This window comes from Panthera leo, chromosome A1, assembly GCF_018350215.1.
Source record: "Panthera leo isolate Ple1 chromosome A1, P.leo_Ple1_pat1.1, whole genome shotgun sequence".
Lineage (NCBI taxonomy): Eukaryota > Metazoa > Chordata > Mammalia > Carnivora > Felidae > Panthera > Panthera leo.
In genome coordinates this window covers 97,854,550-97,869,900 of record NC_056679.1, presented here as the reverse complement: position 1 = coordinate 97,869,900, position 15,351 = coordinate 97,854,550, and the positions used below count along the sequence as shown (strand labels likewise).

Here is a 15,351-nt window from a genome sequence, read left to right as displayed (position 1 = left end):
GAGAAAACTTAATATTTGAGTAGTGGACATGGCTCACCTACTGAGCAAAATTCAAAACTATTCCATTCCCAGCATTCCCTTCAAATATGGGCAAACATTTCCTGTAAGCTGTAGTTTCTAGAAAACCAATCATCCTTTGTTGTAACTATTAGCCAAAGGCTGAGCAGTCCTTATGCCCAGACTGAAACCTCCCCTAAGGTTTTCTATTATGCAACATAAAACAGCAATCAGGGGCACCCTGGTGGCTCAGGCGGTTAAGCGTCCGACTCTTGATTTCAGCTCAGGTCATGATCTCATGGTTCATGAGATCAAGCCCCATGTCCAGCTCCACAGAGACAGTGTAGAGCCTGCTTGGGATTCTCTCTCTCCTTCTCTCTCTCTGCCTCTCCCCTGTTTTTGCATGCTCTCTCCCTCGAAAAAAAATAATAAACTTAAAAAAAAAAAAAAAACCTCTATTTAAAAAAAAACATAGCAATCATATTAATACAGAGTTAGAGAATATCTTAAGTGATGCTTGGCCAAGTGATTTCCTTTGGTCACTGAAACATGAGTGGAAGTGGATTTCAGAGCCAGCAAGCAGACCCACTGGTATTTCTCATCCATCCACCACCAGCAATGTCCCAGACAGAGCTGCTCCTTTAACTGGAATCCTGAAATTAGGAAGATGCTTAGAGCAGAAACACAGCTGACCAGAAGCTGAAAGCTCACAAAAAAACATGAAATAACCCTTTATTATTCTACATCACTGAGATACATTTGTTTATCCGGCATAACCTGACATAAGTTGACTTATATGAGAAACAAGTTCTTCTATCCCTCTGTTCTTACTTCTTACTGGACTCTGAGCTAGTCATAAAATTATCGGAGGAATCACCCTCCCGCAAATGAGATGTTCTGATGTCGCGCCGTTCTAGGTTTACTTATTCCTCTACTTTTTCTTACTCGTGTAAAACATACACGAGGAGAAACATTAGTGTGCGTGAGGCACCCCGGGAGCAGGGCATCTAGGTTTTCAAAAGCTGAAAGAGAGGGCAGCAGTGGTCGGGGAAGAACACAACTCACGGCTGGCCTAGAAAGCTCACGGGTAAGTCACAGAATAAAAAGCTGTAGAAAATATCAGCCAAAAGCTAAGCAGTATGACACAGTCCGACTTCTCCCCTCCACCAAACTACATCTGGCTCTTCAATCAAGTTTGACAAATATTTTTCCAAGGGGCAAAACTTCCTGCCTCGCCAGAGTTCTACCAGCACTTGTGGCAACACTCCTCTAAGCAAAGGGACATGCCATGCCTATTTATCTGCTTGCTGGAACTCAAAAACTCCTCTCCCCAATTTAGTAAGTTCAGCGGTAACACAAAAATATAGGGAACCTGATCCACACAAACTCACACTGCTGTAAATTTCTCTCCAAAACAAGTTTATAAGCTAAGATTATACCTAATCACGACAAGTAGGATTTTATCCAACCAGTCTCAAAGACACACCAGGCCCTCCCCCATTCCCTCCAGAACGAGTCTGCTTCAAACAACTATAAAGGCCCCAAGGAACAAAGTACCTTCTTTGCACAAGGATATATTCCAGGTCCTATAGGAGATAGAGAAGATAAAACAAGGACCTTATACTTACAGAAGTGAGTAGAAAAAAAAAAGTAAATGCATAAAAGTTAAAAGTTAATAATATTAAGAAATGGATAGAAAAGAAAAAAAAAAAAAAAGACAAAACAGTAACAACATGAAATATCTTGGGAAAATGTGGCAAAGAGGGCCAGAACTATATACCCTCTAGCTAAATTTCACAATGTCAAAATGTGTCCTTGTCACAAGAAGACGGGATTAATGGACAGTGGACATGACCTTAAACAAGGAACATCCAAAGACTCTGTGTCCCTTCCATAAAGGTAAGCTACATAGGGGCACCTGGGTGGCTCAGTTGGTTAAGTGTTCAACTTCGGTTCAGGCCATGATCTCACAGTTCATGGGTTTGGGCTCACATCAGGCTCTGTGCTAACAGCTCAGAGCCTGGAGCCTACTTGGGTTTCTGTGTCTCCCTTTCTCTCTGCCTCTCCCCAACTTGCACTCTGTCTCTCTCTCTCTCTCTCTCAAAAATGAATAAACATTTTAAAAAATTTAAAAAAAAAAAAAAAGATAAGCAACGGATCCACACTGAGGGAGAAGAGTATATTCAAATGTCCTGCTTGGGTGTTCTTTAGAAAACCAGGCTGCGCACTTACCCTTTTGTTATGCATGGCTCCATAAACAAATTGGAGGAAATTTGCTTCTCTGTATTCCTTAGTAAGAGGTAGAAAAACGGGCTATAGAAAGTCATCATAGGCGAACAATTTTATCCCAGCAAAGATACTAATAAATATTGGGCCATATCATCTGCCTTACCCACCTATCCTGCACTGAACACTCATTCATTTATTCCCCAGAAAGGAATGGCTGAAGACGAATCCACTCCTGTGTGCACACCACATCATGTCAGTCCAAAACGTTTAGATTCCTACAACCTCCCACCTTTGGGATTCTTCAGTACAGCATCTTCTAACTGATGAGCCATAATAAAATTCATGCAACTGCCTCTCCAATTAAAACTTTAAAAATGTGTTGCAAAAAGCTTCCATGTGAAAAATTTTAATGAAAGAGGTTTAAAAAAAACAACAACAACATACTTTGGATTCTCTGACTCCAAACTTCTAGTCCTCAAAATACTTCTTATTCTTACCAATATACTTATACTTACAGAGCTTCATCTCGAACCAGCCTTCTATCTCAAAAACTTACAGCTGGCAATTTACCAAATTCAAGAACTTCCTTTTATACAATAAATGCCTGACCATCTTTATCAATTCTGTTCATGTGCAAAGTCTATGAAACTAGTCTACTTTAAAAATTAAGTTATAAAGTCATTCTCAAGGAGGACAATTGTGCTGGCAGAAGAAATTAACCAGTGATGAAATCTGACTTGGGCAAATTATTTGCTATAAAGGCAAAGCTGGCTGACTTGTGAAGACTCTACTTTAAATACCAGCTACTCATCAAAAAGAAAAATATCAACTTACCAACAACTGATGCACCTCTTTCTGCAAACGCCAGGGCATAGGCTCGGCCCAGTCCTAATGAAAAATAAAATAATCAGAAAGTCGACCAAATGTTGGCATCATTTTTTTGGTCCACTCAAATCAACCCCTATTTCAAAGTAACTGGTGAGGAATTAATTATATTACAGTGGTAGTGTCTTCATTGGTACTCTCAACATCTATTTTACCTTCTTCAACCTATAGAGGTCTGAAAGCTTAAAACTATATTTTCTATCTATTCTGCCTACCATTTCCTACCCCTCTACATAGCTGCTAGGCTGGCTCAATGTGGGCACCACCATTACATGTATTTGCCTACCTGGAAGGTGGAAAGGAGGCAAAAGTTACCTTACTGTGACTTCTGGCTGTTGCTGTTGGTTAAGAGGCTGATTTCTTGAAGTTTCCTAGATATTAAGAAACAGTGAGTGGGGAACCTGGGTGGCTCAATCAGTTGAGCGTCTGACTTTTGATTTCAGCTCATGATCTCAGGGTTTATAAGACCGAGCCCTGTGTTGGGCTGTGCGCTGACAGCACAGAGGCTGCTTGGAATTCTCTCTCTCCCCCTCTCTCTCTGCCCCTCCTCTGCTCACTCTCTCGCTTTCAAAATAAATAAATAAAAGAAAAAGAAAGAAGGAAGGAAGGAAGGAAGGAAGGAAGGAAGGAAGGAAGGAAGGAAAGAAAGAGAAAGAAAGAAAAGGAAAGTAAAGAAAAAGAAAAGAAAGAGAAGAAAAAACAAGGAAACAGTGGTTATAGGGGCAACTTCTTGATCTAGCTCCCTAATCTCTGGACAGCACCTTCCATTCTCTAGATCCTTGATATCCAGGGCTGTTTGGGCTGCAGCAGTTCCAGAAGCAGCCGCAGGGGTAGTAGCTCCCCTAATGAGCCACTTCCATATCGTTCCACAAGTCAATGCAAGAGGAAGTGCCTAAGACCCAGTGCCTGTGTTAAATCCTTTCCTGCTCCAGATATCTAGAGATTTCTATATCCTGCACTGAACCCTGACTACATAATCACCAAACACAAAAAATATTTAATTCTGACTCAAAGGTATGAGGTGTAAATTTGTTATCTGAAAATGTATATACACTTAGGAGTTTTCTGGGAAACACAAGTGTGTGACTAGCAACCAAGGGAGGAATGCTTGCAGGGCGCCTGGGTGGTTCAGTCGGTTGAGTGTCCAGCTTCAGCTCGGGTTGTGATCTCGTGGTCCATGGGTTTAAGCCCCACAGCTTGGAGCCTGGAGCCTGCTTCAGATTCTGTGTCTCCTTCTCTCTCTGCCTCTCAAAAGTAAGTAAACTCATGCTGTCTCTCTCACTCTCTCAGAAATTAGTAGACATTTAAAGAGAGGAATGCTTGCTTTTGTATTGTTTAAATTGTTTTAGCATGTATACATTTTTTATTTAAATTGATTGGCAAATGTGATTAGTAGCTTTAATTTAACTGGATAAAGAAGTATACAAAGAAGAAAGAACCCAAAAGATAGTTTTCCAAAACTGAAAGATATCACCAAATAATTAATTTATTTTACAAGTTAATTCACCATTTTTTTTTTTTTTTTTTTTTTTTTTAGAGAGAGAGAGAGAGAGAGCAGGAAGAGGGGCAGAGGGAGAGAGAGAAAAAAAATGAACTCCAAGCAGGCTCCATGCTCAGTGCGGAGCCTGACTCAGGGCTTGATCCCACAACTCTGGGATCATGACATGAGCCAAAATCAAGAGTGGGACGCTCAACCAACTGATCCGCCCAGGTGCCTCTTTTTCAGAAATTTTTTTTAGAAGTTAATCCACTTTGAATGGATAAGAGAGACCTCAGCCAATACAAGAACTCAAGTCTTCTCATATTTTATCCAAGCAAGGCTGAAGCACTTGTTCTAAACATGGTGTTTAAAGAAATCACATGCTCATAACCAGAATGCAAAATTAATGGTAACACAGTAGAAAATCATCAGATGAAAGGAACAGGGTAGGTCTCTCGGAGAGAGAGTGACCTAATCAGAAAATTACCTCAACTTAAAATCAAGATACACAGTTCTCTCAAAAGATTGTAAGTGATGTACTTTTATCACAAAGGCCCATATAAACTGTACACAAATCTGCACACAAAGTAAAAAATGACAGCCTCCTTTTTCCTCCAATACCACTAGCCCATAGCAGACTGGTAAGGGTCCTTCCAGATTCTAACATGTGTGCTTAGGTAAACATTATTTAACTACTTCATGTCCATTAGTCTGCCTCCCCACTTAAACTAGAAGGCTCTTGATGGCTGAGATTGAATATGTCACTCTTTTGCATTTCCCGCAACTTGGCTTTAAGGGCCAAGGGCACAAAAACTTAAACCCAAGAGCCTCCATTTTGTCTTAATCTCTTAAATCCTGTCTTAAATCTCCCCCACACCTAAATACACTGCCAATCACCCCCTCCCCTCCATTTCTTTCTTTCTCTTTTTTTTTTTTTTTTTTTTGACCTTAATTTCTTTAGCATTGTTAAATCTCAGTTGATTCTTAACTCAAACTGCTGGTTCAGTTTCTCTTCGATGGCTTACACTTCTCTCTACTCTAACAATGGAGCCCCTGAGAATAGCTTCCTAGACTCTTTCACTCTGTAGCTTTATCAGTCTAAGGAATTCAGATGACTTCCAAATCTCTCCCCTGACTTCAGGATCTCCACCTACTCACACCCTTCTCACTATCTCCAGATCCAACATTTGCTAATCTCATAACCATCTCAAATTCAAAATGGCCTGACTCCCTTCTTTCCCGGCCCAAATCCTCCACTCTCAACAGTTACATCCCCAATAACCATTTCAGTCAGCTAATAAACAGCTGTTATACCCTGTTATTCCCCTGTTGTACTACCAATCATGGCAAAAGTGTTTACATAAAGCCTGGACAATTCTAAACCTCTCCTATCAGGTTATTTCACGTAACAGATCTCCCATTGTTGCTCCTGAAATACATTAAACTAATCTATATTTCAAGCTACACAACAACACTTTAATAATGCAGATATATTTCTCTTTAGCTGCAGAACATGAGTGGATTGAAGTCAGACTAATTCCCACACAGGCCCAATAGGCATTCATGGACACCCTCTCCAGAGATGTTCAGCACTACCTCAGTTCAATGGGTTTGGATCTCTAAATAAGAACCCCAAGACTCAAGGACAATGGTCTCTGTGGCAGGACTGGAATTTGATCCCTATCTCCCTTCCCCAATGATGATCTGGAACAGTCTCTACTTCACCACAAAACTCCCTCATATCGGCAACAGCTAATGATTGTATCATAATCCAGGCAATGGAAAGTCTGCACAGCTCTTTAAGACACAAACCAGTTTGTAAACAGGAGGTACTAAGTCCTTAATTGTCGAGTCACAACTCTAATGATTCACAAAATCAATTTCGTAGGTTTTGCAATCTGCATGTACTTAGTGAAAGAGAATAGAAAATTTTAGAGTGCACTTCATTTACTATGTACCATGTCAGGAACTTGCTTCAAATATAAATGATGTACCTGTGTACTGAATCTTGGGGCAAAATGCATTTCATACTGTGAATCACTCACTGTCAAAAGAGGCTTAAAACACTGAGTGCATCACTTAATTATTTCCATCAAAAGCAAAGTGTAAACCAAATGTTTTCCTAAGGACATACGATCATTCTAGAATGAATATAGCGAGGAATACAAACTTGGCCACCAATTAATACTAAAAGCACTTTCCAAAAGGCAGCATTAGAATCCATTCTATCAATGGAGATATAAAGATACAAATGGACCAACTGGAATAATTCCACTGCTGTGACTGTTAATACACAATTTAAATTAATTACACATTAGGTCTATTTTAGATATAAGGTACCACCAAAGGGGATTCAAAGGCACTGAAGGTCAAGATCCCTACACGTGGTGGTTACAGAGGGGAAACACTGAAAAATCACACTGCCAAGCACCGGTATGGGTATGAGTGGTTTTAGTTTTTTCTCCTTCAAGAATGGGGTTATTTCACATAACACATCTCCATTTTGTTTCTCCCGAAATACAGGAAGATCTGGTCTACTTCAGAAATGTCTCTGCCCACCAGTTTGTCCCCACTCCACTCCCACACTAACGCCTGCCTGACTACTGTAGGCATTTGAGGCTTGATAAGCATACCAACTTAAACTTCAACAAGAAGACTCTTATCAGATAACTTCTTTAAAGAGGAACTTCTCAAGATGCCCAAATCAACCGACAGATGAAAAGAAACACTGCATGGTTGACTTTTCAAAGGCAAGGGGCTGACATCTCTACTCCTCTGCTGGGGGTGGGTGCGGCGGGAGGTTCCTGCCGCGAACGACTTTCCTGCAACCTTTAAAAGACTTGACGACAGGCCTAAGAGTCACAAGAAGGGTCGCGATCGAGCGTCATTAGCCACTTTCACCCAGTCCTGCAAGCCGTAATCCAGCCCGGCCTCCGTCTTGCAAGACCCAAGGCCTTGGGAAGCGGCCACAAGGAAGGTGAGGGGGGAAGCGGGCTGCACGGGACTGTGTGACGAGGTGTTGATGGCTCCCCACTCTGTGCTGGCCAGGCCCACCTCTCCCGGCTCGGCAGAGTCGACGACCCAAGAACAGCTGTTACCCGTCCTCCCTCCCGGCCCACCGGGTCCAGTGGGTCTCCACAAATCGCCTACTCCCGCCGCCCCACCGCTGCCCGCAGCCCCGACGCCAGGAATGCAGCTCTGGCTGCGCGGGTATCCTGGGACGAAAAGGGGGTCTTCAGGGTGCAACAGCTAGACCGGCGTCCGCCCTCCGGCTTTCGCGTGCTCACCTCCCCCCGCGCCGGTGACCAGTACCACCCGCCCGTCGAATCGCAGCGGCGAGGCCATGAGTCCTGCCTGCGACACACACACAAGCCGAAATGCCGCAGCTCACACTGAGAGACCGAAAGGAGAGCGGGGGACGCGGAGGCGGGATGGGAGTGACCCGCGGGTTTTAGGAAAGGACGCCGTAGTTTTCCAAGTGCGCCCGCGCGAGAATCCCTTGGAACTCTGGGAAATGTAGTCCGGCGTGCTTCACGTGGCGGCAAGAGCCAGCTCAGGCGGTTTGGCTTGAAAGGGCCACTTTTGCTGCTGGAAGTAGTGGGACCTCCTAGGACCTGTGCAGTAAAATGGCTCACACGACACCAGACTTACCTCCATGCTCTTGTCGTTTTGTCATTCACTCAAAACTGTTTTCTGGACTTTGGCCCTAGCCTTAAATAGCTTTAAGACATAGCCTCTAAGAAAGGCACCTTTACCAATGGGTAAAGATTTCTTACAATGTAATACTTGAACCTCATGCATGAAAATCATCCAAGAACTGTCAAAAACGGACAGTCCTAGACCCTGACAGTGAACTCCCAAAGAAGAAACTCAGGGGACAAAAACAAAAACAAACTTTTAACAAGTGCTCCTAAATGACCTTCGCTTTTGTATATTAAGAAAGGTCATATGGGGGTGTCAGGTTTGCTCAGTTGGTAAAGTGTCGGACTTCAGCTCAAGTCAAGATCTGGACGTTTGTGAGTTTCAGCCCCGCATCAGACTCACTGCTCACTGCAGAGCCTGCTTCAGACCCTGTCTCCCACTCTCTCTGCTCCTCCCCCACTTGCGCTGTCACAAAAATAAAACATGAAAGAAAAGAAAAGAAAAGAAAAAAGAAAAGAAAAGAAAAAGAGGGCACAGTGGATTGGGTGGTGACTTCGCCCCAGGTCATGATTCCTGGTTCGTGGGTTCCAGTCCCGCTGTCGGGCTTTGTGCTGACAGCTCAGAGCCTGGAGCCTGCTTGGGATTCTGTTTCTCCCTCTCTCTCTGCCCCTCCCCCACTCACACTCTGTGTGTGTGTGTGTGTGTGTGTGTGTGTGTGTGTGTGTCTCAAAAATAAATAAACGTTAAAAAATTTTTAAAGAGAAAGGTCATATGGTGTGATTCATTCATTTATCACTGATTCAATACTTACAGGCGGTAGACACAAGTTTACAGATGAACAATCAGGTCCTCCAAAGGTGTTCAAAGTTACTAAAGGTAAGCCTTTCATAACCCTACAGCATGATAAAACACATGACAAATCTGTACAGGTCTGCAACTAGTGCCAAAATAAACGGCCCCTATCCTTAGGGTGAAAGGGGAAATTTCCAAAGGAGATGATGCACAAAGACCCTTAAAAGTGAGCTCTGCAAACAACGAATATTACAGGCAATGGAAACACTAGCTAGATGCGGGGGAGGGAGGATGTAAAGCCGCAGAAATAGCCAGTCGGTCAGATCATGTTTAGATGTTTTAACTTATTGCAAGTGGTTTTAAGCAGGATTACTCCAGACTACACATTAACATCGTGGAAAGCTCACTCTGCCTCATTATTGACGATTGGTTGGAAGTGAACAAGGTGAGCAGAAACCTACTGGGAAAAATCTTGGAGATTCAAAGTAAGACAGAGGAAATGTTGGAGAGGGAAAATCTGGAGATATTTCTGGAAATGGGGTCAGCTCTTTGTGATTAGTTGACTGTGAATGTGAGGAACGATTGAACCCCGGTATTTCTGGCTTGAGAATCTAGGTTATGGTGGGCCATTCTTCAAAATAAGGAATAGTGAGAGAAGAGCAGCTTTTGAAGGGAACACGGCTTCGATTTAGGGCAAACTGCATTTGGGAAGGGAAGCGAAGCTACAGCTGGAGTTGTCTACAGACAGCTGTGATTCTAGAGCACTGAGAGTTTTTTGGTATCCTTGAACTCAAGCCTAAAGCTCCAGAGAGCAGTCCTTTCTTTCACAGAAAACTAAACCAGCACCCTGCTGTCTTAGTCATTTGTCCACATCTGCCTTATGACGTTTGAACCCTGAATTCTGCTGCTCATTGAAACCCAGGAAGGACAGCCCAGAGCGCGCTGGACCCAAAGACAAGAGGGCTAGGGTGTTAAGAATTCCTTCCCCGCACTTCTGGCGGAAACTTGCCCCGCCCAGGCATCGCCTCCAACCAATGGGAACGCGCCGCCTAGAAGGCGGGGCTCACCTCTCAGTTCCGGGCCTGCGCAGCTGCCACCCTCTGCTCCGCCCAAAGGCTCCTCGGTTCAGGCCAATGGCAAACTTCTTTGCTTATTGGTCATGAAGAACGCCTGGAGGCCTCAACCGCAGGCATTTCGAAGGCAAGCTCTGCTCACCCTGTAAGTGAGCCGGGGGCAAGGCCAAATGGGAATCCCAGGTTCAAGAGTAACCCTGTGTGACAACTCAGCAAATATTGGTCTCCAGGTCCCTACTTCTTACCCATGAAGGATGGAATTTCAGCGACTGATAAAGCCTCAAGCTAGAACCCACCGGGAAGCACTGGCCCATTCGCCAGACTCCCCTGGTTTAAAATGTTGCAATAGCTGGACATCTGTTTTTATATAGTGTTGTAATCTCTGTTGCTTAATCCAGTAACCCCGTTCTTCTGTTGGAAGGGGGAAAAAAAAGACTTCGTTCATTATTCCTACTTACAGAAATGTAAGCACAAAATGAACCCAGGTGACTTACTCTGAAGTGCTTTCAGCCAAAGGCCTACAACAGGAGCCAAAAGTAAAGATTTCTCAGCCATTGCTGGGGAGCCAGTCCTCCATGTCCCAGACTCACAACTGGGCACTGGCTTGTCCCAGACCAGGGCCAACAGGCATGACCAAGCACCAACTAGTCTTCAATGATTGCCCAATAAATATGCTTTGAATATGAATGAGAGGCGGCACAGATTTAAGACCTAGAGTCTTGGAAGTTAATACACTACCAGAGCACTGCTATCTATGTGTAAGTTATTCTCTAGTGTTCTTAGGTTACCCTCACATCCTCATTCTTGTGGGAGGGGAGGCGAAAAAGGACACTTGAACTTGCCAGTTAAAGGCAACTCCATCTGTTTGAGGTGAATGCTATCTTTCAGGATTTCACCCTCCTCCTTCTGGCCCAAATATCACCTTAACAGAGAGGAAAGGTTTGGCAGAAGCGGAGCCATGCTGGCCTCTTTTTTCCCTTCTAGCTACTGATAAAGTGCATGGGCTTAGATAGTCCTAGAATCTGCTCTGCATTCTTTGTCACTCTCTGAACTGTTTTAGCAACTTCTATGTAAGTCTAGATCCATAAACATATGTAGGCAAATAAAAAAATTACTCAAATACAATTTTAAAATAAATCAGAAATATGTATGTATGTATCTATCTCTTCCATACCAGCCAGGAGCCAAAAGAGACAGGAGTAGGACCTAATGCTTGCTCATCCCATACACTAACAAGCCCATTGCCATGCTGCTGCAGTGACCCTCTGATAATTCAAGGTCACTTGCATGGCAGTGACTTCTCAGAGTCAAAATTATCCTTTTCATTGTCTCATTTCTTCAAACTCAGGTCCCAGGGAGGGAACAAGGAGTGCTGCATCCCTGAAGAACCCAAGCCAACCACACCCCCTATCAGCTACCTTCCTAATCTTTCTCCATCCTCTTCCCAATGAGAATTCTATTTAATCTTTCCTGCTGGTCAAAACTCCTCCTAAGTTTGTCCTCTTTGCTCCCATTTTATGGATGTCTCTTTTCTAAGGGGTTACTCTTCTAAGAGAGATGCTAATAAGCTTTATGGCTTAGTCCCAACAGTATATGGTGAACTGGGAGAGCATAAAAGGATATGATAGTACAGTGAAAGATATTCTTTTTACTGCCAGACTGAACCCACTTCCTATTGTTGGAGAATACCTTCAACAACAATGAACAAGAGGATATATCTAGCCCCTCTTTCCTATGGCCCCACTTAATATGGATCTCCCAAAGAAGGAGGGATGGCTAATCCTACTGCATAGCCAAGGACACATATGTTTTGAACCACATTTACCACGGTGAGGATATCATGCTCTAAAGGCAGTAATCAAGCCCCATTTCCCTTTCACTTCCTACACCTACACAGTGGACTTTCTTCTGCTTCCTCTCATCTTCCGTGCAGACCAGCAAGCCAGGCAAGACTGCTTCTCAGCTGGTATGAGGCTCAGCCATCTCCTTCCTGCCCTTTCTTTCCCAATATGACAGCTTGATCTAGATGATCACTTGAGTCATAGAGTGGCCAGCCTAGGCCTGCTTAGCATTGGGCATTAGGACAAACATACACTTTTTTGTAATCTGTTTCTTTTTGTTTCTCCTGTGGGCTTCCTTTTTCTAACCCTGCACTTGCAGAGTTTGGAATGTGAAATAGGGAGAAGTCCACATTGCACAGATAAGAACTTCCATCTGGAGCTAAAATAAAACAAGGAGAGATGAAAACATCTGTATTCACCATGGCTGGTTTAAGGTGTCCCCGAGCTGCAGCTGGTTCGAGATTGTCACTGTGCAGACTGATTGAGCCCTTGGAGACCACAGTAGCTGAGTTTTATAAGAAAATAGATTCATTTGAGAATCAGCACAGACTTTCCAGGAACTCAGACTGCATAAGCCAGAATCGAGTCTTGGAAAGAGATAGAAATTTCTCTTCTGAGTCACAACAAGCACTCAAAGGGACCCTAGAGTAGCTGTACTTTGGATGAACTTCAGACCCAGGGCTATTAGCAAGCATGGAGCCCTTCAGACCTGGCTTTTTCTCAAGCTCAGGTTAATAAGTAGGAATCTAACGGATTTTTTTGTGATTTTTCCCCCTCCTTTTTCTTGTTTCTCAACCTGGGGTAGATTACCCAGCTTGGATTTGCTGCAATAAGAAGATATTTGCAGGCAAGAAATGGTAGTGCATCTTTCAGAGTAGGACAGCTTACGTGAGCGTGCCTTCACTGGGCCTCGGAAGCACCATCTTGATGTTGATGGTGGTGACCATACAGCCAGAGAAAGCCTTGGGTTCTGCGAGGTATCTGCAAGAGGAGTATATGGAAACACAACTCACCTCCTTACAGAAGATTTTCCCGATTGAGTTTAGCTTCACAGACCCGGGCTAACTTACACAGTATGACCGGTAAGCTGACAAGCTCAAGCAAGAGGCTCTTCTCTTTTTCTCCATTCCCCAGATAATCCTAACACAGTTGGCTGGCGACTGCAGTATCGGTCGGGATCGTGCTGGGATCTGGGAATGTTATTTTTGCCTCTGGTAACTGCTGCTGGTGTTTTTATAAATATCACGGGAGTGTGGCTGCTACTATGCTGACTTTATGTAGCCTGTGCTCTTTGGAATAGTAAGACACGTGAGGGACTTACAGTTGGCTCAGTCTTGCTCTCCAGGGCTTGGAGGAGTCACATCCATTCTAGTATAAGATGCACAAGATATGGGGAAAGCATCTAGTGGGGGCCAGTGTATAAAAGTTAAAGGCATTCGGGGCACCTGGGTGGCTCCACTGGTTGAGTCCCTGACTTGGGCTCAGGTCATGATCTCACAGTCCATGAATTTGAGCCTCGCGTGGGGCTCTGTGCTGAAAGCTCAGAGCCTGGAGCCTGCTTCAGATTCTGTGTCTTCCTCTCTCTCTGCCCCTCTTCTGCTGGCATGCTGTCTCTCTCTCTCTCTCAAAAATAAACTTAAAAAAAAGTTAAAAGCATTTAAATAAAAGTAGGACCATGTTTTCCATTTTAAATGTGTCTCTTGTACACACAGCACCTTATGCAAGAGTTAAGATTTGAATATTGATATGTTCCACCTTTATTTATTAAGACTCTTGCACTATGAGTCAGGCAATGTTCTTGATGCCAAGAATAAAACAGACAAGGTCCTTGCACTCACATAGCTTCTATTTGAGAGAAGAGAGATGATTAACATACGGACAAATAAATGATTCCATCTAATTGCAGGCACTAAGGAAAAAAATTATCGATTCATCAGAGTTCATTATGGGCACTTTCTTAGTGCTTTATAAATATTTCCTTATTTGATTTCCTTATAACAATCTGTAAAGTACATACTACAATTATCCTCGTTGAGAGATGAGGAAACTAAAAGCACGAAAAAGGGTAAATAACTTAGCCAGCATGCAGTGAAGTGAGGAGTCAAACCCCCCACAGTGTAGCTCTGTTGCTGAAACAAAGTAATAGCATTCAAAAGACATTGGAAGTGGAGACAGGAGGGAGGTACTAATTTAGAGAATATAACTAGGAAAGGCTTGTGAAGAGGTGAATTTGCAGGTGAGTCTGGAACCTGTGAAGAACCTGTCAGACAAGGATTGTGAAGGAGCTTCTGGAACAGAACAAATAGCACATACCAAGCTCTGTGGGGAGAAAACCTTCACACTTCCTGGCACATGAGGAGGTCAAAGAAGTGGGCAAGGACCAGCCTGTGTGTAGTCTTGTAAACCACTGTTGGGAGTGTGGATTTTATTCTAACTATAAAGGGAATCCCTTGAAAACCAGGGAAGCAAAATGATCTGATATGCAAACTACATTAGAACAATGTAAGTGCCCTGGGAGGAACACATCACCCAATAACTGGTTGGTTCTGAACCTGGGTTGGGGACCATGGCAATGATCAAGGAGACTGCTTTATCTGTTTGTTGCATGAAAATGTACTTGTCAGGGACACCTGGGTGGCTCAGTTGGTTAAGTTTCTGACTCTTGATTTTGGTTCAGGTCATGATCTTATGGTTCGTCGGTTGGAGCCCCAGATCTGTCTCTGTGCTAACAGTGCAGAGCCTGCTTGGGATTCTCTCTCCCTCTGTCCTTCCTTGCTTGTGTGCTCTCTCTCTCTCTCTCTCAAAATAAATAAATGAACTTAAAAAAATTACTGTGTAATTTATACAAATGAAGAACTTTTGATTTTATTTTTTTAATGTTTATTTATTTTTGAGAGAGAGAGAAAGACAGAGCATGAGCCAGGGAGGGGCAGAGAGAGAGGGAGACACAGGATCTGAAGCAGTCCCCAGGCCTCTGAACTGTTAGTACAGAGCCCCAGGCAGGGCTCAAATTCACAGGCTGCGAGATCATGACCTGAGCCAAAGTCGGATGCTCAACTGACTGAGCCACCCAGGTGCCCCTACAAATGAAAAACTTTTAGAAACAATTTAAGCTCCATAAGATCCCATGAATTGTCGCTTAAAACCCACTCAGTTCCAAGCAGATGCATGATGTTAAAGAAATCACAGTATTTGTGCTGCTTGTGAAGTCTGCTTTAGACACAAACCTGAGTTCCAGAATGTGTAGCTCCCTTAGAGAAACCACAAGCAGTCACGTGTATTGCCCAGTGAACACATCATTGTAGGGAGAAGTTGAGAACACCAAGAAGAGGCATACTAAGTGAAGCTGCATTGTGAGGCTTGGCAAACCCAAATAAGGAATAAGACCTTGGCTGGTTCGTCCCCGTGGGAA

At 43.5% G+C, this 15,351-nt stretch overlaps 1 protein-coding gene across 2 annotated transcripts in view; it reads right to left on the bottom strand.

Moving 5' to 3' along the window:
* Positions 1 to 8,093, bottom strand: part of HSD17B4 (hydroxysteroid 17-beta dehydrogenase 4) — an 85,131-nt gene extending 77,038 nt beyond the window's left edge. The window contains exons 1-2 of one of the 2 annotated variants that reach the window (XM_042933669.1): positions 7,879 to 8,093; positions 3,061 to 3,114 (exon numbers count right to left, since the gene is read on the bottom strand). In XM_042933669.1, the coding sequence (XP_042789603.1) occupies positions 3,061 to 3,114; positions 7,879 to 7,936 (112 nt within the window). In that variant the 5' untranslated portion in view covers positions 7,937 to 8,093. Of the gene's footprint in view, positions 1 to 1,554; positions 1,579 to 3,060; positions 3,115 to 7,878 lie in introns of those variants that run through there. The other variant, XM_042933677.1, reaches the window with a different exon arrangement.
* Between the last annotated feature and the right edge of the window lie 7,258 nt (positions 8,094 to 15,351).